Raw genomic sequence first — 26,595 nt, forward strand, 5'->3', positions numbered from 1 at the left:
TGAAATATCTTTATCATGATCTTTCAAGCACTGTTTGAGTGCATGGACTTTCCTGGATGGCTGTTCTTCAGTTTTGTAGTGTTAGTTTTGACTGATGTTTTCAGAAACAGGAGGCCACACAGCTTTCCACCTGGTCCCTGGGCTGTGCCTTTTCTAGGAAATGTATTCACTGGAGTTGACTTCAAAACAATGGAGAAGGTGAGGGGAACATTTTTAGACATGCATGAATGCATCTTCCAAGAGTAGAGTAGAGCTTTAATATCCAAGGGGAAATTTGGTGTACAGAAAGTAGTCCTGTCTACATGATGAGCAAAAGGAATAATAAATACAGAATAACATAAGATTGTGTTTTCTCACCATCTGCCAATTTGATATCAGTGATTATTCATTCAAAGTTTTATTTTCTGCTGCCTCAGAGTACTTTGTTTTTAAATGCAGCTTGCTTGGGTGTACGGCCCAGTGTTCAGCTTGAGGAGAGGCAGTGAGAGGATGGTGTTTATTTCAGGATACAAGATGGTCAAAGAGGCTCTTGTTAACCAGCTGGACAGCTTTGTTGATCGACCTGTTGTCCCTCTCTTCCATGTTGTCACCAAGGGACTTGGTGAGTATGTGAGAGCATGAATGTATGGCACTCTTTTACAAGAGCTCCTTCTCAAGGAGTAAAACTAAATATCTTAATGCTGTGTTGAAGGATTTGACCAAAAGCCTCAGCTCACATGGGACAAACTACTATATTGTTAATGCAGAATACATATAGCGTGATATTTTGCCATCTACATTCTGACCTCATCCTTGCAAGATAGACCAAATTCAGCACAGCAGAGATTAGGGAATGACAATAGCTGTTTATTTTTAACATGTGCACTCCTAAGTGATATAGTTCATAAACAGCACAATACATTTCTCAAACTACATTCAGCAGTTGTTGTGCTGGTGTAGTGGTTGGGTTATGTAGGACAGTAAAGCACACACACGTTTAGTCATTAGCTTCAACTCACCGTTTAACTGGTAACAGAGGTTAAAGGTCAGTTCTCCATCACAGCCAGTCTCACAACCTCAAGCTTCAAGGAGATAGCACATGCAGATTGTTAATGTGTTTTGCATATAACCAACATAGTAATCTTGTCATGATTGTCAAGTCCAGTGACCAGAACTCAAAGCCAGAGTTGATGTTCAAAGAAAAGGTGAATTTATAAAAAAAAAAAAAAAAGGTGCCAACAGGAATGTGGGCTTGGGTGTTGATGTTTCTGATTGGCCAGAGAGTTTGGGGGGGGGGGGCGACTTTAGTAGACGAGGGCTGTGTTCGAAGTCTTTTGCTTAGGAAGGTTCCTAATCGAGTAAAATGACCTGGAAGTTTCAGTGACAGTCATGATAAGAGCTGTTCGAATTCTCTAAAAGCTAAGGAAAGGTGTCTCAATGCTTCCTTTCATATCTCCTTTAGCATAGGGTACACCGGACCATCCTTTATGAAAAGGAGAGAATGCCGTCCCACAATTCCTTGCGGTGGCAACATTTAAAGCGACGCACGTTGTCAAACTCAAACTATAAATCCATTGACCACATTTAGTAAAATCCTTCCAATACAGACGCACATTATGAAAACCGAGTAAGAGAATGTGATTACTAAATATTACCTTCTTTCTTTTGGTTTGTTTTCTTTTGGCTTTGCTGTTTCAACACCGATTTATGTTTCGAATTGTTGAAATAAACTATAAAGTGTTTCTACAATAAATTTTAAGAAATCACAGACCATGACTGATAAAGGATGTTGATCACCATGTAAGTTACCATTGGCCATTAGCCTAAGTCTTTTCTCTTTTATGCCATAACTTGCTAATATGGATATCTTAGACACATATCACAGAACCTCCCCTCGGAATTAATAAAGTATTTCTGATTCCAATTCTGAAGTTGTCAACAATAACTGAGACCCATGCGAGCTGTTACTAGTCTTGTACCGTGATCAAAGTGAGGATAATGTTGCAGTGTGTAGACTCACTTTATGTACAGCAGCCTTCACTGGGACGGTATTATCGCCTTTCCTTTCATAAAGGATGGTCCAGTGTAACCTATGTTAAAGGAAATAGGAAAGGAAGCATTGAAGCACCTTTCCTTAGCATTTAGAGAATTCGACCAGCTCTAGTCCTGGCTGCCACTTCAATACTTCCAGGTCCAGAAACTTTCCTAAGCAAAAAAAAGACCGCAGCCGAGAAGAAAGCGCTGTGAGTGACAGGAGGCTGGGCTGTGTGGGCACTGCAGTGGTATGTATATCAAATCGCTGTCAGGAGGAGAGAAGTGAAGTGCGTTTTCAGTATTGATATTGTGGAACATGAGTATTAGAACCGTTTAATATATTCAGTATCATGATGTATAAAAAAAAACAAAAAAACACACAAACAAAAAAAAACCCACACACACTCTCACTACACTGGACCTTTAAGCTAAAATAAAGCTATCTAATAAACCATACATTATTCACAAATAAACAGAAAAACACAATTAAAAGGCAACAAAATCATCATACCACATTTTCTCAAGCAACTGAAATCTGAAGTTAACATAGTACATAAAACGCACTTTTACCCACAATATTTAACAGAGCTGTTGTAAGGCAACTTACCACAGAGATAGCACATGCAGACTGTTAATAAGTTGTGGGGTAGGCTGCTCAAATCTGCAAGGGTGTAGCACAGGGCGCCCACGCTACACATACACACACGTCTCCATGGCAACAATGTCCATTACACTCTGGAAGATAAACTAAATAAATAATAAAGTATTAAAAAAATAAACAGATGACTGTTGATAAATCATTAAATTGATAATAACACAGAGACAGCCACCTGGAAACAGAGGTTTTTGGACCCAAGATGCAGACATGGAGATGGAGCAGGTAAGTAGAAGGAGATTATTCCACACAACGATGAATGACAGAGCAGGCGAAAGAAGAATGTCCATAAATCCAAAATGTGAGTGTACAATACACAAGTTACTAGGAGAAAAAAAGTAAACGGAAGACTAAATCTGAGACTAAACTAGAAACTCACTTGAAACACACAGAGACTCCTGTAGAAACTAGCGCGCATACAAACAATTAACTTGTAACAACTTAAAGACAACCACTTAAATACACAGGTATACACAGGTGACACTACTTAGACAATTAGAGACAAGCACATGAAGAAAAGCATGACAAGAGACACTAGGGCAGACTAACTACAAACTAAAACAGGAAGTAAAGCTAACTGAAACACACAAGTCACAAAATGAAAGATAACACAGACAACATAAGTGACAATAAGCTTACAAAAAAAAGTAAAGAACACAGACAGTAAAACAAGAATAGAAACAAAGACTAGAACTCAGAACAACCTGACAAATTAACAAATGACCAAAGTAACATTCAAATACTACAGCGAAGAGCAAACACAAGGGCAGGAAATGAACACAGAAAATAAATGCAAAACACACCCAACCAACCCAAACCCATGACAGGCCGTGTTTTCTTTGATAAAACATTCCTGCAGGCATAGTTTTGAGCAATGGTTACCTGTGGAAGAAGCAGAGGAAGTTTGCCAACACTCACCTGCGTTACTTTGGAGAGGGCCAGAAGTCACTGGAAAAATACATTGAAGTGGAAAGCAACTTCCTCTGTGAAGCTTTCAATGAGGAACAAGGCAAGTACATTATACAGACTCAGCTGTTAGTTCATGCTACTTGACTACTACACTTGCTAATAATGGACTGCCATCACATCATAATTGTACAGAATGTCTGTGACAAATAAGTGATTATACATCCTGATGCAATTTATCATCACTTGAGTTGAATTCAACATATTCCCAGGAAGGCCATTCAACCCCCACTACATCATAACGAATGGAGTGAGTAACATCATCTCCTCTGTGGTCTTCGGACACCGTTTTGAATACAGCGACCAAAGATTTCGCAAGTTCCTGGAATTGGACAATGAGGCCATTGTGCTCGCAGGCTCTGCTCAGACTCAGGTAAGTCCTGATCTGCCTCAACTATTATGTTGTGATCACAAAACAAACTGGTTTATTACTGATGTGAGTTTGTCCCATGAATAGCTGTATGACGCCTTCCCTGGCTTGCTGAAGTACCTGCCAGGACCTCACCAGACTGTTCACGCCAACTACAAGGAGATACTGATTTTCCTGAAAAAGGAAGTAGAGAAGCACCAAGAAGAGTGGAACCCAGATGACCCTCGAGATTATATTGATGTTTACCTGGCAGAGATGGAGAAGGTAAGATAATTCCATGAAAGCATGGCTCTGTGTATAATGTCATAAAAAACAGTGTTTTCTGCTTATTTGCCAGAAAAAGGAGGATCCCCAGGCTGGCTTCAACATAGAAACCCTGCTGGTTTGCTTGCTTGATCTAATTGAGGCTGGGACAGAAACAAGTTCCACCACTTTACGCTGGGGCCTCGTATACATGATGCACTACCCAGAGATACAGGGTTAGTATCTTATTAATAAGAACATTTTTCTCACAATTTTCTTATGCAATTACAGATGGTTTGGTGCTTTTTCAAGTGTATAATGTTCAACAAGCTGCCCATTGTAATCTGCTTCCTCATTCAGAGAAGGTCCAGGCAGAAATAGACAGAGTGATCGGACAGTCTCGTCAGCCAAACATGGCCGACAGACCCAACATGCCTTACACTGATGCTGTCATCCACGAGATTCAAAGGATGGGAAATATTGTTCCCCTGGGATTCCCCAAAATGGCCAGTAAAGACACAACACTGGGAGGATACTTTATACCCAAAGTAAAGGACTATTTACCAAACTCACCATGGGATGAATGTAATAAGTTGTAAGATTTGTAAATTATTCATACACAGTTGATTTCAACAGCTCATAAATCTTTTTTTTTTTCAGGGCACATTTATTAGTATAATCCTTGCATCTGTGCTGTTTGATAAGAATGAGTGGGCGACTCCACATGTCTTCAGTCCTGAGCATTTCTTGGATTCAGAGGGCCAGTTCCGCAGAAGAGATGCATTCTTACCGTTCTCAGCAGGTTTGCTTAATACTGTTTAGCTTACAAAAATTTCTAACATACAGTAGTTCATATCAAAAACATGTGGGTTAAGAATGTGCTAACCTACAGCTGCTGTTGACTGTTTCCCTGCAGGTAAACGTGTGTGTTTGGGGGAGCACCTGGCCAGAATGGAGCTGTTCCTGTTTTTTTCATCTCTCCTCCAACGCTTCACCTTCTCTCCAGTAACGGGCGAAATGCCCAGCTTAGAGGGCGTGCTGGGCTTCACCTATTCCCCTGAGGAGTTCAGGATGCACGCCTTGCCTCGCTGATCAATGATCTCTGTGAGACAACAAAGTCTCAAAATCAAATATCTGACTTTATATCTGAAAACTAATTTGTAAAGCCACTTAAAAATAAAAAAGATAGATATTTGCAAGTTGAAAGACAAAGGAACCTGGATTTGCTTATTGTTTCAAGACCAAATAGTATGCCTAGTCGCCTTTCTTACACAGAGATGTTTTCCATTATTTTGCCTGTGTAGACCTCTTCTTAAGTCTGGGTGGGTGTCTAACAATTTTGATTGTAAACATTTCCCCGATTTTCCTGTTAGTTTTATTGTACCTGATGAGGCAATCTCCTTTACACCGGTATCATTAGTAAACAAACTAAACAACTAAAAACTGACTATTTTACAGTTTCATTTGACATGTGATTTGCTATATACTTGTACATGTTACATAATGTAATGAGGTAATACTGAAGATAACGTATTAGTAGTAGTGAGTCACATCTATCAATTTAACCCCCTCAAAAAAAATCTTAAATCGATTTACCCTAGAACAAAATCTGTAGCTTGATTGTTCAGTATCCACTTCACATTTGCTGCACAATTTATCATATTTTCAATTACCCTCTTTAATTGTGTTGAAAAATGTATTCACAACAATTTAGACATTTGGTTGAAAAGGCAAGAACTTAGAGGTCTAGGACAAAAGTAGGCGTGTCTGTAGCTAGTTATGTAAGAACTGTCACCTATTGACAGACTCTAAATTACTGCTCCTGATAAGATCACTTATCTGTCCTGTAATATTAGTATGATGTGGACCAGAGCAGGGTTAAATCAAGTGTAAACAGACATTATAAAACCACAGTTGTTTCATGTGAGGATGAAGAAAATCCTGAATAGCACAGACCTTCCTTCCTGCTGCTGGTTTAACTCTCTTCAACAATGTGGCTTTATTATTTTTTGCCAGGTTTTGACATCAAGGTGGCATTCCTGTTTATTTTTATGTTCCTCCTAATAGCAGACTTCCTCAAAAACAGGAATCCTCCAAATTATCCTCCAGGACCGTTGGCTCTTCCCCTTGTGGGGAATATCTTCAGTGCGGACTTTAAACAGCCACACATTTATTTTACCATGGTAAAGTTTATTACACGGGAGGTTTCACCTTACAGGGCTTGTAAGCTTTAAGGATCAAAGATTCAAAGTTAGAAGTTAAGTTAGTCACTTAGAAATGAAGCTCACGCCTGTTTTCTCCGTTGTTTGCATCAGCCACTATTCTGCTTTTAATGCTTTTAACACGGCAGCTAACAACACGCAGTCCACTAACACCATAAAACAACCAGCTCACTGCAAAACACAGGCTCCACGTAAGGATACAAAACAACAATAAAGGTTTATGTGCTGACCAAGTTAAGATGATGTCGAGTAAGAACAAAGTGAGCATTAGTAATGCTGCAGAAACACAGAGAAAGTCATGTTAGCTTGCCGGCTAACGCCGAGCAGTTGCTAGTGTTATCCGGTGCAAAGTTATATAACGTTAGCTTTCCACATTACTTCACCAACTAACGCCACTCATGTTACTATCCTGTGTACCACTGTTGATTTAGCCTGCAAGAAAGGATGTAACGGCAAAAAGCAAATGTGGAGCGATTTGTTTACTAACATTAGCCTATAGTGAGGCAGCCAGGACAGCCAGCTAACGCTACACTAGCTCGGACCTGCCACTGTTTTCTTCGTAACGTTCGGTTTATGTTTAATGTGGTTTTACCAATACTCAGGTATTGGTAAAATTCTCCCCCTCTCAGTCGCTGTAACTAACGTGACCTACATAATATAAAATACTGCAACAAAACAGTCACAACAACACAGAGGAAGAGCCATCCACTAACACTAGTTACAGTAAAGTTACTTACCGCGGTCTGTTATAGTGTGAGACAATCTCATTATAATATCCATTCCAGCTTACTAACCGTTTCATTTTCATCCAATACATGTTGCTGTATTCTGACATTGCTGAGCCTCCGGTGACAGATTCACAGATAGTAAAGATGGTTAACGTTAGTGAAAAGCAGCAGGCGAGCTAACGATGTAGCATGTCAGCTAAATGCAGTAAATGTAACGTTATCATGTAACGAGCATGGATTAGTTCAACCTACAGTTGATATTACTATAACGTTGCAGTGGGAGTTTACCTGAGTTTCCAGCTCTGTCTGTTCTCTCTGTCTGTCTATAGCCGCTGTCACTCTTGCCTTTTTTTGGGAGTATTCATCCGATATGCCGATATACAGCGCCGGTGTTGATCTGCCTCTGAGATGGGAACATTGAAATAACAGCGCCTGAACATGTCTGGAGAAAAGCCACAGCCTGCATGCTGGTGTTCATGCGTTTATTGTGGTATTTCTGTATGAAAATGGTAATGTTTCGGATTATGCTCGCTCATGCGTTCAAGCTAGCAAGCGTACGAGCACACACCTATTTGCAATCTAAGAACGGCACCGCTAGTGGCCGCTGGAAACTTCATAATGCCCCTTTAATTAATTTAATTTAAAATATGTAAAAGATTCTTCACAAACACTATTGCAAAATTGCTAACAGGATTTTGGCGTATGTGGACAATAACACGTGTAACTTATAGATAGACAACAGATACACAATAACAAGAGGTAGAGGAAGCAAATAAAGCAAACTATAAACTAAGACTAAATTAAACAGAACAGCAACAGGGAGTCTAAACGCAAGGCTAGCAAAAAAACAAACAGGCAGACACAGATTAAGATAATTGATACAGAACTGACTAACAAAACCTCAGAGGACTAAAACTAAACAGAACAGATGACAGGACTAAAATGCAGATACAAAACAAAAACCTCAGAATCAAGAACCAAAACGCAAAAACAGAGAAACAAGAATCTAAATACAGAACACAGAGAAGACACAGCAAAATAATCCAAACACAGACAAACTCAGGACAGGATTGTGACAGTCTGGACCAACAAACAGAGTAACTTTGCCATCTAAAGAGCCTAATCGCTTGCATGGTTTTTGTTTGTTTGGCTTATTTTCTCTTTTAAAGTTTACCCCAAGGAATTACTGACATTTAAAGGTAAATTTGAAGTCATGTCTAATGATTAGTGAATAAATCTTTAGTAGTAGTAGAAGAGCAGTTGAACCATTCAGATTAATTCTTTTCTCTGTAATGCTTAATCCAGGAAGCTAAAACTGATAGCAGAGAGGGAAATGGTTTAAGGCTGGTCCAGATAAATACACTTATATGCAAACAGGTTTTGAAGAAAAGGATTAAAGGCAAAGTTCACATTTTTCAAGTCTGTCTTAAAAGAATAATGGCATGACCATATGTTTTTGTTCACTGTAATCATTCCTCTTTTCCACACTGGCCACATGATCCCCCCCATTCAGCAATCTCAAAGTAATTGATGGGAGACAAAACGCACAGCCCTCATTCTTTGTAAAAATCTACATACCAAGGCATTAAGTAATTCCAAGATTTTCTCCAACTGTTGCTACAAGATTAACTATTGCAATGTCTTGTATTTAGACAAAGTCCAGGCAGAGATAGACAGAGTGATCGGACAGACCCGCCAGCCTACTATGACAGACAGACCCAACCTGCCCTGCACTGATGCTGTCATCCACGAGATCCAGAGGATTGGAAACATTGTTCCTCTCAATGGATTCAGAACAGCCACCAAGGACACAATACTGGGTGGTTACTTTATACCCAAGGTGCATTTGGTACACAGTTTTCACAAGATTATCATTTGGAAGATTGTGAGGAATGAAAAAGTGTTGTTGCAGCATTGCTTGGTGTCAAACCTCTGGATCCTGTTTTTTAGGGTACGTCATTGGTGCCCATCCTGACCTCTGTGCTGTTCGACAAGACTGAATGGGAGACTCCAGACACCTTCAACCCTGGACACTTCCTGGATGCTGAAGGAAGGTTTGTGAAAAGAGAGGCTCTCCTGGCTTTCTCTGCAGGTAAACTAAAATCTCCTCAATCTTGAGCATAACCTGTGTTTGTCGACTCTTCAGGGAAATGTGTGTGTCTCGGAAAAGGCCTCGCCAAGATGGAGCTGTTCCTGTTTTTGGTTGCTTTACTGCAGAAGTCCTCTTTCTTCGTTCCTGATGGAGTTGAGTACAGAAGGAGTTACTGGAGGCACACATGTTCGACACCCCTTCAAGTTGTGCACAACGGCTCGCTGAATTAAGCAACATCTCACTGAACCATTTTTCTTCTAACAAATGTGTAACATACTAGACTAGATAAAAATGTTCTTGTAATAATGGCACTGTTTATTAGACATTTCCTTTTGTCCATGTAGTTATAAATTACAAAATGTATAAAGATTTCATATAAACGTACATTCTTTAAAGTTTTCTTTAAGTTATGTCACTGTAACAAGTTGGCTCCTGCTTGTAAGAAAGCATATTCAAACATAACAGTTTTATTTTACCAAACTACACATAAACAACGTTAAAGAGGTGGTATTATGCTTATTTTCAGGTTCAAAATCCTATTTAGAGGTTTACATGGTTTAGTTTTCACCAATTTTTTGTCCTACTGCACATTGCTGCGCCTCTTCTTTTTGCCCCTGTATGTTTTAACAATGGAGTGATACATCTTGTCTCCAAATGATCTTTGTTGGGAGTTGCACATGCACAGTTCCTCGTTAAGGACTACTAGCCAATCAGAAGTAGAGAAGGGTGGGTCAGCGAGAAGCCCGTAAACAGCTTTGATTCAGCTTTAGGCTACATGTTGCCGATCAGCTTGGCAACATGGACTGGAGCAAGAGTTTCAGAGTGGTGAGTTATTAATCTGTAACAAATGTATCTTTCATCCACAAAGTTTTAACTGAGCTCTGTCTCTACATCACAGTAACAACTTGATGTCCATTGACTGCAGGCAGGGTAGCTAGTGTTTGGAAGGGAGAGGAGGTGTGCTGCAGCTCAGTGTTTTTCCACCGGTGTTTTTGAGGGTGTGTCGGAGTAGCCACTTGGCAAACGTTATGAGGCACATTTAGCTTTCATTCCTGTGACGTCACAAGGAAATCTCATGTTGTTGCACTTTTGTGTACATAGCAGTACATTTAAATTAAAAGTGCGCAATACACTACTTTAGAATTCATCATTCATTTTTCCACTCATTCATACATGAGTGTATAGTGTGACTCTGTGTACTGTGTAGACCACTGAGAGGATCCTACACACTTCCTCTCCCAATACAGGACTGACCTGTGAGTGATCCCTGATACTATGAGGTCATGTCAAGATGCTTACAAACAATGTAAAATGTTGTAAACTGTGATAGAGGATTAAAACCCGATTTATGGGATTTTTGAGACTGATACTGAAACACACAACATCAACAAAGATTATCCTCAAAAATTATTTAGTTATGAGACCTCACCAAGATCACGTGACATAATGCAGTTTATAAATAGTACTTTAAACACTATTATAGCTGATTATGTCAGCTGATTGCTGTGTTTTCTGGTGGATTTGTGGCTGTTCAAACAACTGTGTTTCTAACAGGGGAGATGCAGAGAGCCCTCTGGTGGACAAACTATGCAATGACAACACTGATAACATGATTGAAATATCTGTGTGCCCTCAGGATGGTAAGCTCCACCCCTGTGCATGTATGTCTGGCAAATTGTCTCCCGCAGAAAGAAATTAGGATGTAGGCAACTGTGAGCCACTGGCCATCAAAGTGGCGTTGGAAGAGTGGAGACACTGGCTGGAGGGGGCGGTGCAGCCTTTTCTGGTATGGACAGATCACAAGAACCTAGAGTATATGAGCTATATATTCTATATATATTCTGTGGTTGATTTAATTTCACGCTGTCATATCGCCCTGGATCAAAGAATGTTAAGCCAGATGCTCTGTCCCACTTGTTTGACGTTGACTCCTCCCCCAAGTCCCTGGAGACTGTTCTACCCTCCGTGTGTGGTAGAAGCAGTCCCTTGGGAGGTAGAGGACCGGGTCAGGTGGGCCAATGCTGACCTGCCTGCCCCGGTAGGTTGCCCACCCAACCTCTGTTTGTACCTCCCAAGTTAAGGTCTCAGGTTATCCACTGGGCGCATGCCACTGCCTTCACCTGTCCCCCTGGAGCCAAGAGGTGCAGTTAAACATCGGTTTTGGTGGCCTTCCATGGAGGTGGGGGAGAGAGACATCTGACATCTCCCTGAATTTCGTTATGGGGATACCCCCCTCTGTAGTTGACAGGTTCCCCTGACTGTAGTTTACTGCCAAGGAGACGACGGATTTTATGTTATTTCATGTGTTCAGGTTGCACGGACTTCCCAATGATGTGGTGTCAGACCGGGGCCTGCAGTTCATTTCCAAGTACTGGAAGGCCTTCGGTAGGTTGTTTGGCACTCAGTCTGTCCTCAGGATACCCGAGACGTCCTCCCCCACCTCCTCCCTGCATCATCAATGGTGGACCAGTGTAAACCGTCAATAGACTGTTGGCTGTGAGAAGACGGGGAGGGGTCAACAATATCTGGTGGACTGGGAGGGCTACGGCCCCGAGGAAAGGTCCTGGTTGAACTCATCCGCAAATTCCACCAGAAACATCCCGAGGAGCCTGGGCCTTCAGGGGTCGGCCCTAGAGGGAGGGGTACTGTCATGCCTAGCTCCCACAGTTAGGCTGTGTTCAATCCTGTCTGCAACCACTTCCTGTTTTGTTGGAATTTACCATCTTGTCTCTTTTCAGGTCTTTGCCTGCCTTCCTGCCCTGTGTGATTACCTGTCCCCGCCCTAATGTGCCCCGCCTGTGCCTTGTTGTCTCCCAGGCCCTAGTGTATACCCACTTCCCCTTTGTTTCAGTGCAAGAGTCCTAGCGATTTCCCAGTGTGTGCTCTAGTTTGTTTTGACCTAAGCCCTCCGTTTTTTTTATTTGTTAGTTCTTTTTTTTTAACCTGTCCTGCATGGCAGCCTGGTATACAGTATGATGAGTTGGATACCATATTGTGCCAGACAGATTTTACTTTAACAAGAGAGTATTAATATACTCAATATACTACTTTGCAGTGTTGGGCAGTAGCGTCACAAGTAGCGCCATTACTAGTTTAACTATATTTCTCAATAGCTTGGTGGTAGCATCGCTATTTTCTGAATCAAATAGCTTTTCAGTAACGAAGCTCTTTTATTGACCGAGTAGCGCAGTAGCTTTCACACACGCTACATTTTCCCAAGCATTTCTGAAGGATCAGTAAGTGACGCCACCGCCACACACGGACCTGTATGTCACGTACCGATCCTTGGGCTGATGTCTGCGACTTTGCTGTAGGGGAATAAAGACACGCGCGACTGAGTTTACTTTCTATTGTGATAGTTGTTGTAACACCTCTTGTGAGAAGGATCAGGGTCCAGCCTGGACAGCTCTTCCTCTAGCTAGGAGGAAACTTTGATATGTAGTGGCTGTATCATACCTACTTTACTTTTAATAAAAAATATTAATATTAATATCGAGAAATATTAATTCATAAATCCTTGAGGCACCACCGGAAATTCAATTCGCCCAGGACCTCCAGACTCCCTGGGTATGGTTTTAATAATTATACAATTATTCCTAGTGATCAGTTAGTAGTAATTGCTTAATTATCAGTCAATCTCATATCGAAGGCGTAAATCCTCCGTTACAGTGACCTGGAGTTAAACAATACACACACACAGTTCCTGTGATTTGGGTGAAATTTATTAGAACTAACTACGAGAATAAGTGAGGTTAAATATACATCAAAGAAATAGACAATGGCTAAACAAAACAAAGTGCAGACAATGGGAATGGTGTAGTTCAATGTGAATTTAGTTGGTCTGAGTTATCGTGGAGAAGGATTTGATTCATTCATTCATTCATGCGTTCTCGGTTGAGACGGCTTTACATGCCGTCTGCCGGTCACTTTCTCTGCCAGGGAATTGCTCAGGTACGCAGCTTCGGCTGGTAACTTAGTTGAAGAAACTTGCAGTGATGGCTGTTAACCTTGGCCCGGTTCGTAGGTTTTGATGTCCTTTGGGCTGCTGCTGGCGTAACTAACCCAAGTGGCTGGCCTCCCAAGCTTTGTTGCATTGTCGAGGGGAGGAGTGAGGTTAGTTGATTCAACGGAAATAAAGCTTAAAAAGAAACGTGGTTGTTTCTGAATTAAAATTGCGTGACTTAAAACGGTCTGATAACTTTACAAACAAATAAAAGAAAAGAATAACTTCCACAAAGGTTCTCCAGGCTTCGCGGATGTAGGCTGAGTAAGTTACTTGTGAGACAAAGAAAACTTGAAAGTCACGGCGCTCGCGGTCTTCTTAGGACATTGCTGGGAGACGGGAGCACGCTCCGTAAGCGTGCAGAGCGAAGAGCAAGAGCGTTGAGGAGAAGAGAGTGAGCGAGCGCGTGTCGCCGTGTTTTGTTTCCTAGGGCGTGTCCCAGGAGGGACTGTGTTTCCCCTGAGGCTTTATTTCTGGTCTCCTGAGAGAGGCTGTCCCTTAACTTTAATGTCTATTTTAAAGTCAAATACCTTCCCACAATCAAACCTTAAATCTCATAAACAGTTATACCGTTCTTAGTTTTAAGCATTTGATAAAAAGGAAAGGAAACAATTACTTAATCGTTGTCATGATTATAATGGTTCCCAACACATTTTCAGGATTTCAGAATGAAAGAAACTTAACTCAACATTTCCTGGATAATATTGTCTGTTACACATTCTTACTTAGAGAATATATAAGCAAGTTATGCTGACATGGCATCAAATAAGTACAGAGTGATACATTAAACAGCAGGAGGGTGATGATGGAGGCTTTGAAGCAGGCTGGCACATGGCATGTCTCCAGTGAGGTGTTAAAAATGTCAGACAGCTGATCAGCACAGTGCTTTAGGGTGGATGGGAGACAGAATTCCGGCCCAGCTGCTTTCCCAGCTCCTGGTTTCTGCCTCCTGAAAAGACCGTTGACTTCCCTCTCTGTGATGGAGAGAGGAGGGGAGGGGGTGGAGCTGGCCAGCTCTGAGGAGGGAGGGGAAGATGTGGTGGACTGAGGCTGATGCTCAGCGGAGGAGACACGTCCCCCCAACCGACGGAAAAATGAAAGCCGCCTGCGCCAGCCAACATCCCCCATGCACAGCACGCCCCCAGGCTGCCGTGCAACGCCAGCCAAACCAGCAACGAGGCAAAATCAACTAGTCCAACTGCATGTCACCACCAACCCACCCACCCGTCAAGGGCCGAGAATTCCAGGCACAAGCCCAGGATAAACCGGAGCACAGCTCTCTGTTTTTTGACTTCAACTTCTGCACTGTGATTTGGTTACTGCCGCCTGTGACTTTTGGACTTGGTTCAATAAACTGTTTATTTGTGAACCACCTTGAGTCGTGCCTTTTGAGTCCATTACCACTGTTTGTAGCCTTGATAGTGCTTATATAAAAAACAATTTATTTATTGAACTTTATTGGGTCATTTATATATTTATATTTACATGTAGCCTATTTGTAGCCTCATTGATATTGATTTCATTGTTTAATTCATAAGCATATTTATTATTTTAGTATTGTCATATAGTTGTATCCATACTTTTACTTTAGTATCTGAGTACTGCTACACATTTTTATGGAATTTAATGCCTTTTATGTTAGTTTAATTTAATTCCATTTTGATTGTGGTGTTCTTGAACCCTTTTATAAAATACTTTATAATAATATTTCCAATAAATTGTAATACATACAATACATAATATGACACGCTGCAGGAGGCTCCACCTGTATCCACAAACTTCCCTGTAAGTGCACTAATTCATTGAACTTCTGAAGAATACCCTGGTACTGCTTGTCAGTGTATTCAAAATGATCACCAAACACCAGGCAGCAGATGATGTTGGACACAGCACTGGTAATCAGTGATTGGGCATCAAAAGGCTTTGCCTGTAAAAGAAAGAGGAAATGTAGAGAAAACACACAGAAACTTTGTAAAAAATAAAAGAACACAAAGTCAAAACATAAACTGTGTGATGAGCCACAGGCAGAAGAAGAGTACTGTGACATATTGATTATAATTATGGATGATTACCAGGCTGGCTTATCAGATACGTTTAGTGTCAGCCACTGCCAAAATGAAGCAAACTAACGTCTAAAGTGCATGGTTCAGTGCTCCACGGTGTTGCTGCATGCCTCTGTGTGGCAACGATGGAGCGAAGTTGAAGGGAAAGGGAACATGTACTAAACATAAAAAAAGACTGTGTCATGGTGAAAAAGCATACTGCCCTGTAACTAGTTATGAAGGATTAGTTGATTAGTGGTTGTTTGTTGAAAAATAATATTTGTTTGTTGCCTTGCTGAAGGGCAAAAGCTTCAATGAAATATTGGCACTCCTGCTGGATGGATGGCTCTTCTTGCCCACACCAAAGTTTCTGAGTGTTTGAAGAGCGATTCTCCTCTGCTGCTTCCACGGATTTCCACTTGATATTACCAGACCTTTTTGAAACACAAAAGAGCATTAGACCATTCGGTATAAGCAACAACAAGCTAAATGCTATATGTGCCTAATATGGTGTCAGTCTGACGCTAATTAAACACTAACTAGCAACTTTTAAAACAAAATGCAACACACACAACCTTTGCTCCCAATTAATGCTTCCGTCAGTGGTATGATGGGGCGATCTATGTAGTCCTCTCATTTGTGGAGGCTTGTAGCCATTAATCACCACAATCCTTCCACCAAAGAGCCAAAGGCTTCCATGTTTCTCTGAAAACTGAACAGAGATCAGACAGGTGTTCAGAGTTGACCTAGTTTCTGAGAATGTCAAAACAAAATCAGTCTAGCTTCAGAGGGTGACAGCACAAACATGCACCTGGCTGATGTGGGTGGTGTTTCATGTTTTATCCTGCTTCCTTTGACATGATTGATATAAATTGTACCTTAAAATAAGTCACCACTTATTTTAAGGTATGATGTCCCATTTCACCACTACATGGAGCAAGTGTCTTCTGCCTCACACATAACATTGGCCCCTCTGATACCTCTGACCAGATGTAGAGTAGAGCAGCCTTTTGGACAATACAGTATTAATCCTGTGGACGGAAATCAAGCTGCAACCACATGCCTGAATGTTGAAGCCGATGCAGGAGTTACTCAATATGCAGTTATTAAGGATTATAGATGGCTACGTTTGAAGGAAAATGTGTGGCTGTTACTGAGCAAATAGGCAGTGAGATAAAATTCTGAAACATTTGATGCCAAAGCATACAGTATACTGTATGGAATCACTACCCTGCCAACTGGCACTCCAAGCTGGAAAACAACCTAAGTAAGGTTTTCTTCTTTGCCCGGTGCTCCTACATACAGTATTTGTTAAAATGTCTCAGATAATGATACAGATAAAGTAATCTGTATCATCCACAGAATTTACTATTACATCTGGTTGTAACACACAAAAGAAGCTGCTGGTTGGGAAATTTAAACAGCAACAGAGGCAGATTGCCAGCAATATCTTTCTGTTGGTTCCTGAAGTGCACTTTGTGCATTTTCTTATAATAATTACTAATTTGCTGACACTTTTATCCAAAGCGACTTACAATTGCTATATATATCAGAGGTTATACTCCTCAGGAGCCGCTAGGTTGCTCAGAGACACAATGGTGGATGCGTCACAGTGGGAATTGAACCCAAGTCTCCCCGACCTACCAAATCTTATCCACTGCTCCATTGCCACACAGAACACCCTAAGCTGAATAAATACAAAAAATAACTTTGTCTTTTTTTAAGTGTCAAAGTATCAGACACCATTTCACCTGTAATTTCAGGTCCACTACCTAAATATTTTAGTACATAAATCGTCTCCAAAACAAGAATCAAGATTAAACAATCCCTGACACATAACTCAACCAGTCAGTGGGCTTGGACCTTCTACATAATGTCAGAAAAAACAGTTAGAGCTGAAACCAACAATTATTTTCAATGAATCTGCAGATTGAATTTGCTCAAGTAATTGTTTGGTCTATAAAATGTCACAAAACAGTGACAAATGCCCAGATTTTTTAGCATTGTGTCATATTTTGGATTCTGAACTGCTGAGGTAGGTGAGTTAACTGTACCATTATTGTTTTGTTATTGAACATGAGTGTTGAGATTGGTTTCTGTTGTGGGCTACAGCCTTAATGAAGATAAAATGTCAGAAATGAGGTGTAGATTATTTGGTTGACTGGGCTCTTAATTTCCAACAAATGGAAATTCACATCCCTGAATCTATATGCCTCCTTCAAATATCATTCTGTCTTGGTGTCCGCTTCGGTAAAGGTCTCTGTGATTGTCATATACCTTCCACCAGGACAAGTGTGTAACTTTGTGGACAAGCTAGACACACTGCTGTCTTCAATCCCAGAGCATGACTGTCCGTTACTTCCGTCCTCAGTGACATGAACATTCACTTAGATAAATCAAACTCTACAGACTTCCTGTCTCTGTTTCAGTCCTTTAATCTAATACAGGTTCTCAACCCACAAAAATGGCAAGGTGCTTGACCTCATTCTTGTCCGAAACTGTGCCTTTACCTCTACACATGTCTGACCACTATTTCATCCACTTCACGGTATGCATACAGGAACAGCCCATTGTTCCAGCATCTCATGTCTCACACCGCCGCAACCTCCACAACTTGTCTGCCGCTCACTTTGCCTCAGTGGTAGCCTCCACTCCACCTCCCCTCAGCACATTTTCCTCACTTGAGGTCAATGATGCCACACAATCTCTGTGCTCTACACTGAGCTCATGCCTGGATAGCCCGTGTCCTCTATCCACCAAACCTGCTCGCCAGAACCAGTCCCACCCGTGGCTAACTGATACCATCCGTTAGCTCCGTACCGATCTAAGAGCCGCTGACAGAAAATAACGAAAAACCAAAGACCCTCCCGAACTTAAGGGCTACAAATTAGTCCTATCCTCCTTCAGTTCAGTTCATTCAAACATGAAGGAATGAAATTTGTTTCCCAGGTCCAGCAGCATACACAATAAATAACAATTTTAAGATAGACCCTATATAAAACAACTGAGCCTAAGTGCTCAAACAGAAACAAACATTCACACACATTCATAGACTGGTGGAACAGCCGCCAGGGATTGAACCGCAGGCCTTCCGATTAACAGCCAACCTGCTGTACCTCCTGAACCACAGCCGCCCCAGTGAGGTCATTGGAAATGTACAGGCCCAGATATTTAAAGGTGGACACCATCTCCACAGTTACTCCATCAATGAAGAGGGGAGGAGGTGGGGTATTACCTCTCTTCCTAAAGTCCACAACCATCTCCTTAGTCTTTCCCACACTGATGCAGAGATTGTTTTCTCTGCACCAGACCATGAGTTCATCCACTTCCTGCCTGTACGCTGACTCGTCATTGTTAGATATCAGAACAATCACAGCTGTGTCATCTGCAAACTTCACTATGTGATTGCTCAGATATTTTGCAGAGCAATCATATGTGAGGAGAGTGTACAGCAAAGGGCTCAAAACACATCCTTGTGGGGTGCCGGTGTTGAGTATGAGGGTGGAAGAAGAGTTGCCGTGGATCTTAACCGACTGTAACCTGTTCAGTCCAGGACCCAGTTGCAGAGAGATGGTCTTAGTCCCAGCAACAGCATTTTGTTGATTAATGTCTGCGGAATGATAGTGTTAAAGGCAGATGAAAAGTCCAGAAAGAGCAGCCGGACGTAGGAATCCCTGCTCTCTAGGTGGGTGAGAGCAGAGTGGACGGCAGCTGACACTTCATCAGACACAGACCGGTTCCTCCTATAGGCATCCTTCTCAACAAGCATCAGTGCTGCCAAAACTGCATTCTATAATGAGAGAATTAGCAGTGCCACTGACTCAAGGAAATTATTTTCCACTTTTAAAGCGCTACTAAATCCTTGTCCAACTCCGCCACCCACAAATTTGTCCGCTGATACCTTTGCTGCCTTCTTCACAGGCAAAGTGGCGGCTATAACTAGCCAATTCTCTAAACCACTCAAAATCAACCGGTGTATTCCCTCCCTGGTCAGCTCCCACTGTAACACGGCACAAGAAAACCTACCATAGCAGTCTTACACGTCTCCCTCCATCTCCCTTGGGAAATGGTGGTCACGGCAATCAATGATAAATACTTTTCTGGCTTCGGGAACATTCCCGACCACTTTCAAAGGGGCTCAGGATAAGCCCTTGCTCAAAAAGAGCTCCCTCGACCCTACTCAAATTCAGAACTATCGTCCAGTCTCACTTCTACCATTTTTATCTGAGAATTCCTCTCACAGAATGACCTCCTAGATCCATATCTGCGTGGTTTTAAGTTTCTACTGAAACGGCTCTTCTGTCTGTAACAGAAGCCCTAAGGTCAGCTAAAGCTGCAGCCCAATCCTCGGTTCTTATCCTGCTTGACCTATCAGCTGCCTTTGACACAGTCAATCACATGATCCAGCTATCCGCACTCTCAGCAATGGCAAAGCACTCCTGTGGTTTGAATCCTACATTTCGAGGTGGTCCTACAATATTTTGTGGCAAGGACAATTATCTTTCTCCCGGTGCCTCTCCACAGGGGTGCCCCAAGGCTCAGTGCTAGGGCCCTTCTCTTTTCAGTTACACCACCTCACTAGGGCCGATCAAACTACAAATTGACTCCTCAACAATCACTCCAACCAGGATGGTAAGAAACTTGGGTGTTATGATTGATGACCAGCTGTCCTTTTCAGACCATGTAGCTGCTGTCTCTTGGTCATGCCGCTTTGCTCCATACAACGTAAGGAAAATCAATACCTCACTCAGTGTGCCACCCAGCTTCTGGTACAGGCCATCATTATCTGTTGCCTCGACTATTGCAATGCCCACCTAGTAGGTGTTCTAGCTTGTTCGGTGAAACCCTTACAAATGCTTCAGAACACAGCAGCACGTGTGGTTTTTGATGCCGCAAAAGGACGCATGTCACTCCATTACTGAGTGACCACCCCTGGCTAACCACGGCCTCCCAAACAAATTCAAGTCACTAATGCTTGCATAAAGAGCTACTACTGGGTCTGCACCCATCTACCTAAACTCCATAATAAGTTTACGTTCCTACTCAGCCAATACGCTCCTCCAATCAACGCTGGCAGGTAGTAAAAATATTAAGAATTCTCATTAAATGATGACGTTAGTCTCATAATACTACGACTTTAATTACAACTGAATTAAAATCAATGAATTTACCATTGTCGTGAAAAGGTGGCACATGCACATCCAACCTACAGTAGAATACATCTTAGAGAGCAATAAAGAATTCCTATGGGCCTTACTGCAGTATATTTTTATATTTTGAGTTGTTATCTGAATTTTGTGTATCCCTTTATATAAATAAAGACCTTTCAACCATAAATTGATGTAGAAAAGGCAGGAATTGGTGCAAACGTTTTCACCAGAATGCATGAAATGCCCCACGTTCAGTGCATGGCAATAGGTGAGGCAGCTCTATGTTCTATTGAGATCATGAAACAGTTATCTACCTAATACTTACATTATATAAACCTGTATAAAATTCCATCTACAATACAAGTAAAAAACTTAAAATGTATTGTCATTTTACATTTTTATTTACCTTTCTTTGCCAACTACATTTTGATTCGCATACTGATTACTGTGAAATTATTTGTATTAAAATGATTTAAAAAAAAGCCTCCATGTGTCCATAACCTGTAGTGTATGTGGATAGAGCACCAAACAGCTGGAAATATTCAAGCTCCAAAGTTGTTTTTCATTTCAGAGACGCTCCAAGAGTCCACTAGTGTTATGTAACATTTCCTTATTGGGGCCTTTCTTCCCAGCTTCCTCCACTTCTCACCTAGATACCGAAAAATGCACCGCCATCCTGTCTGCAGGAGAAAACTGTGATTTTACTCAGCTTTTTGAAATATCTTTATCATGATCATTCAAGCACTTTTTGAGTGCATGGACTTTACTGGATGGCTGTTGTTCAGTTTTGTTGTGTACTTTTGACTGATGTTTTCAGAAACAGGAGGCCACACAGCTTTCCACCTGGTCCCTGGTAAGTACTAATACATTTAGTATGTTTAGGAGAACATATATATTTATATTATATTTATTTATATTTAGTATGTTAAGAACAACACTGAAATCATGAAAAGATATCAAACAAAGACAAACTGCATCAACACAGCGGAACAGATTGACAGTATTATGAGCATCAAGTAAGACAAACCTTTAGTATAATGTATTTGTCTACCCTTTATCCCATTGTTGCATGCGATCGGGTTGGCTTGAAAGAATATCAAAGTATTTTTAGAACATTTCCTCACTCTGAAAGTACTTTGTTTTTAAATGCAACTTGCTCAGGTGTGCGGCCCAGTGTTCAGCTTGAGGAGAGGCAGTGAGAGGATGGTGTTTATTTCAGGATACAAGATGGTCAAAGAGGCTCTTGTTAACCAGCTGGACAGCTTTGTTGATCGACCTGTTGTCCCTCTCTCTCTGTCCCTCTGGGCCTTGGTGAGAATGTGAGAGCATGAATGTATGGCACTATGTCTTTAACAGTATCAAGCTCCTTCTCAAGAGTAAAACTAAATGTCTAATGCTGTGCTGAAGGATTTGACCAAAAGCCTCAGCTCACATGAGACAAACTACTATATTGTTAATGCAGAATATATATAGTGTGATATTTTGCCATCTACATTCTGACCTTGTCTTTCCAAGATAGACCAAATCCAGCACAACAGAGATTAGGGAGTGACAATAGCTGTTTATTTTTAAAACATGTGCTCCTAAGTGATATAGTTCATAAACAGAGCACAATACATTTTTCTGAAACTGCATTCAGCATTTGTTGTTGTTGTTGTTATGTAGGACAGTAAAGCACACACACGTTTAGTCATTAGCTTCAACTCGCTATTCATCTGGTAACACAGAGGTCAGTTCTCCATCATAGCCAGTCACTTCGATATAGCACCTTGAAAAAAATTGATATTCAGCACCATGGGGGAAAATTGACACAACATTGATTAAATTACTGAATTAAATTACTAAATTATCTAAACAATCTTAGTAAATGAAGTTAATAGTACTGTGTGTTAAGCAGAACAGCATCAGTTAATTTACTTAAAGTATTTCCTATCAACTGAAACTCTGCTGTCTTGTTAGGACTTTGGTTTTGTGTTCATGTTTTTGCTGTGTTTAGTCTGTTATGGTTTGGGGTTTAGTGTTTCTCTTTGTAGCTTTGTTTATTCTTTTGTTCATATGCATTTTAGTCCTGTGCCTCAGTTCATGTCTTAGTGTTTACTCCTGGTGCTGTGTTTGTATTATTTTGCGCTTGTCTGCTTTATGTTCTGTTTAATCCTATTCTCAGTCTGTTTCCCTGTTAGGTTGTAGTATTTGTATTATTAGTTTTCTGTCTTCTAAGTGCTGGTTTGTGTTCTCTGTCTGGTTGTTGTTTATTTGACAGTGTTTAGTCTGCTTGTTTCCTATTTGTTTCTGTTCTTGTGACAGTGTCTTGTGTTCAGTGTTCAGGAAACAAGCAAGCAAAACTGTTGTGTTTAGTTTTGCCTTATGATGTTCAGTTGTATTCTGCATTTAAGTTTGGTCCTTTCTGTTTCCCCTGCTTTCTTTCTGCCTGCCTGTGTGTCTGTTGTGCTTGATTAGTCCCTCATGTCTCTCACATGTGTATTCCCTCCATGCTGATTAACCCCGTGTGTATATTTTGCCTGTGTTTCCCATCTCGTGTTATGCCCTTGCTTGTTCCCTGGAGTTTTGGATTTTGCCCTTTTGAGTTCCTTTAGGATTACCTGTTTTTTTTTTGGATCACTTTGTTCGTTTGGATTGTTTATTTTGGAGCCAGCCACTCCGCCTGTAAGTATGCTCGCTATTTGTATGTTGAAAGGGGAGACGTCTCCAACCTCTCCTGGTTCTTTATAGAGGTCAGAGTGTCGGTCCTGGAGCTGCTTTGCGGAGTTAGTTTTTTTGTCACTTTCAAATGGGCTTACTTGTGTCCTTTGCCAGCATCCAATCACAAGTGACGAGTACTAGCCAACCACAGCACAGTAGGGCGGGATTTGTTGAAACTGGCAGGGGAAAAAATGACGTGATTCAACCGGAGCAAACGAGACGAGGCCTGCGATCAGAAAATCAAAAAATGTCCTTTCCTAACCCCTTCTCCTTGAACTCGATGGAAATCGTCATGAGATCAAGGAAAGATGTGAAGGAGAATTCATAAGGACTAGGAAAAGACGACCACAGGGCTAAGAGAATCCGACTGCTCTTTTCTAGTTACTGACTGATGTTACTAACGTGGCCTGCCGTGATGAAACTACAACGTTCTGAAGATGGACTACAAAAAGCGCATATTTGACATTGAGCCCCATGTTGTTTTAATGCAGGCCATCTAAAGGTGAACAACACGGTGGAATATTACTTCATAACCAAGATAGCAAAAAGGCAGCGGACCTAGCTGCTGTCCTCTCCGAACTGCCGACCTACAGCCAATTTATTTTTGAGACCTCGTGACGGAGCGTTTCTATTTTAACCCACGCAGCTTTTCTAGCATTTACTGTACTAGTTTAGCGGACCAGGAAACTCGCAGACCAAACGCATGTGCTCCAATTGTCTAATGTGACGCTTCTCAGCCAATCAAATCTGTGCATTCCAATGCTTGTGAGTCGAGTCCGCGAGATTCACCAGAGACATTTTGGAAACACAGTACAAATTGAGGAGACAAAAGGGAAAAGAGATTTCACATGCCGTTTAATCAAGAATGTACAGATTTTTACATGTACATTCCTCCCACGGGCAGTTCAGAGCTCACGTTTCTCACGTGAACAAGAGAAAGTAGGAAAGTGGTAGCTCTATAAGAGGGAATGAAAGAGAAGAGGAGGCATTACAGCTGTTCATTTGTTATGATGTGTTGGGTGTTTATTATAAAATTGGTTAAGACTTCATTTCATCACTTCAAGCTACACTTTTTATATCATTGTTTCTAAATATTAGGCACTTTACTTTAGTTTACTTATTATTAGAGTAGTTAGTATTTATTATTCCTCCATTTTGATGTGAAAACTGACAGTAAATATTCTTGAAATATTATTTTATTTGACAGTCCGTAGTTGATTAAAAACATATGTTGATACAAATATACATTATGGTACTGAAGAATAACGCAAGTTAGTCGTTTTGATGTTCCGGACCTTTGCTTCGGGAAATTTTTTCTAACTGGACCTCTTTCCTAATTCTAATTGACTACATGGCCTATAGGATACCAGTCACTGAAAGGGTTGTCACATTGAGAATGCTTGCTCATACTCACCGTCTTGCCCACCCATATTTATCAACATGAATCCATTACATTTACTGTAGAGGATATACAGCTTGATCCCTACCTTCATTAGGACGAGAATATTGAAGGTGATGATGACATTGGCCAAAAATAACTAATGCAAACTGAGCATATAACGTTAGCCTATACATTTCAACATTATTATTAACAGAAAAATGCAAAGCCTTGAGGATTTAAGTGTCTCTCTTTAACTGAACTACAATTAGCTTAATTTTCTTGTTAACTGTTTGTAAAACACACTTCATTAAAAGTCTACACAAACAAAATAAAACTCACCAAAGCCATCTCGGTAAGCCGATGTTCCAATAATCTTATGGTTTGGTTGAAATAAATCCATTATCATTGGGTAAGATGTAGGCTAATTATTCCAGTATGCTAATGATATTTTCCAGCTGCCTCCATCTGCCGATTGCCTCTCTTACCGGTTAACAAGTGTTGTCCCTGGGATGCAGACGTTTGGCTAATGTTACCAAAATTAAACAAAAAACCACCCAAAAGTAATATTGTTTTGGCCATTCAAATCTAACCCTCACTGATAAATGACATGTTCAAATCCCTAGCAAGACAAGCTCCTGAGCATCAGTTTGATATGAAACATTCTTGGAAACATGATTGGAACAAGTTTTTTTTACCATTTAATTTGTAGAATTGTGCATCCTCTTCTGGAAAATCTCTTATCCAAATGATGGTTGCTGAAGTCCCTCCAGGAGTTAATAGCAAATTATTTTTGCATTTTTTTAAGAAAACTTACCAAAACAAAAGTAGTACCCTTAATTTAAAAGACTTGTGTTGTATCAAACGTCTGACCATGCTCTAAATTCCCCAACACTCAGTTTCTAAAAAATACTGTAGTTTCCTGTAATTTAAAACAGCATACTGTTTAGGGCCTCTGTCCTGTTGCTCCAAGTAAAGCAGCCCACAATGCATTGCTAACTACAGTACTAAACTGTTTAACATGAAAACAGTATTTTAGTGTTGAAAATCGGCTGTAAATTTACAGCAATTGCTTACAGTGCAACTAGGGAAGAATGTAATAAGATTTGTAAATTATTCATACACAGTTGATTTCAACAGCTCATAAATCTTTTTTTTCAGGGCATATTTATTAGTATAATCCTTACATCTGTGTTGTTTGATGGCGACTCCTCATGTCTTCAATCCTGAGCATTTTTTGGATTCAGAGGGCCAGTTCCGCAGACGAGATGCTTTCTTACTGTTCTCAGCAGGTTTGCTCAATACTGTTTAGCTTACAAGAATTTCTAACATACAGTAGTTCATGTCAGAAACATGGGTTAAGAATATGCTAACCTACAGCTGCTGTCGACTGTTTCCCTGCAGGTAAACGTGTGTGTTTGGGAGAGCACCTGGCCAGAATGGAGCTGTTCCTGTTTTTTTCATCTCTCCTCCAACGCTTCACCTTCTCTCCACTTCCGGGAGAAATGCCCAGCTTAGAGGGCGTGCTGGGCTTCACCTGTTCCCCTAAGGAGTTCAGGATGCACGCCTTGCCTCGCTGATCAATGATCTCTGTGAGACAACAAAGACTTAATATCTGAAAACTAATTTGTAAAGTCACTTAAAAATAAAAAAGATAGATATTTGCAAGTTGAAAGACAAAGGCACCTGGATTTGCTTAATGTTTCAAGACCAGACAGTATGCCTAGTCGCCTTTCTTACACAGAGGTGTTTTCCATTATTTTGCCTTCTTAAGTCTGCGTGGGTGTCTAACGATTTTGATTGTAAACATTTCCCCGATTTTCCTGTTAGTTTTATTGTACCTGATGAGGCAAGCTCCTACATCATTAGTAAATGGAATTTGGTATCATTAGTACATGGAACAAACTGTTTAAATAAACTAAATACACAAAAAAGTGACTGTTCTACAATTTCATTTGACACGTGAAATGCAATATATTTGCACTGATAAAAGCTTTTATTTATGGGATGTCAGACAATTCATTGACATATTT

General features: G+C 40.8%; 1 protein-coding gene and 1 pseudogene across 2 annotated transcripts; both read left to right on the forward strand.

The window, feature by feature from the left end:
* LOC119900975 (cytochrome P450 2J2-like) lies at positions 1-26,500 on the forward strand. Of its 2 annotated transcripts, none has more exons than XM_038716345.1 (9): positions 1-198; positions 439-601; positions 3,528-3,677; positions 3,847-4,007; positions 4,092-4,268; positions 4,342-4,483; positions 4,608-4,795; positions 4,908-5,049; positions 25,967-26,500. In XM_038716345.1, the coding sequence occupies exons 1-9, from the start codon at positions 16-18 to the stop codon at positions 26,140-26,142; spliced, it is 1,482 nt and encodes a 493-aa protein (XP_038572273.1). In that variant the 5' UTR covers positions 1-15; the 3' UTR covers positions 26,143-26,500. The 2 variants fall into 2 exon arrangements, with proteins under 2 accessions (XP_038572273.1, XP_038572274.1); XM_038716346.1 differs by lacking the exon at positions 25,967-26,500 and adding an exon at positions 5,164-5,629.
* LOC119900981 lies at positions 7,476-9,675 on the forward strand (annotated as a pseudogene).
* Positions 26,501-26,595: the final 95 nt, after the last annotated feature.

This window comes from Micropterus salmoides, unplaced genomic scaffold (genome assembly GCF_014851395.1).
Source record: "Micropterus salmoides isolate LMB-PRFRI ecotype aquatic unplaced genomic scaffold, ASM1485139v1 Ms_hic_scaffold_13, whole genome shotgun sequence".
Taxonomy (NCBI): Eukaryota; Metazoa; Chordata; class Actinopteri; order Centrarchiformes; family Centrarchidae; genus Micropterus; species Micropterus salmoides.

Bases quoted from the DNA above. Each gene is read 5' to 3' on its own strand.
- LOC119900975 (XM_038716345.1), top strand. From the start codon at position 16: ATGATCTTTCAAGCACTGTTTGAGTGCATGGACTTTCCTGGATGGCTG. The intron at 199-438 runs GTGAGGGGAACA...TTTTAAATGCAG, and splicing joins ACTTCAAAACAATGGAGAAG to CTTGCTTGGGTGTACGGCCC. The intron at 5,050-25,966 runs GTTTGCTTAATA...GTTTCCCTGCAG, and splicing joins ATTCTTACCGTTCTCAGCAG to GTAAACGTGTGTGTTTGGGA.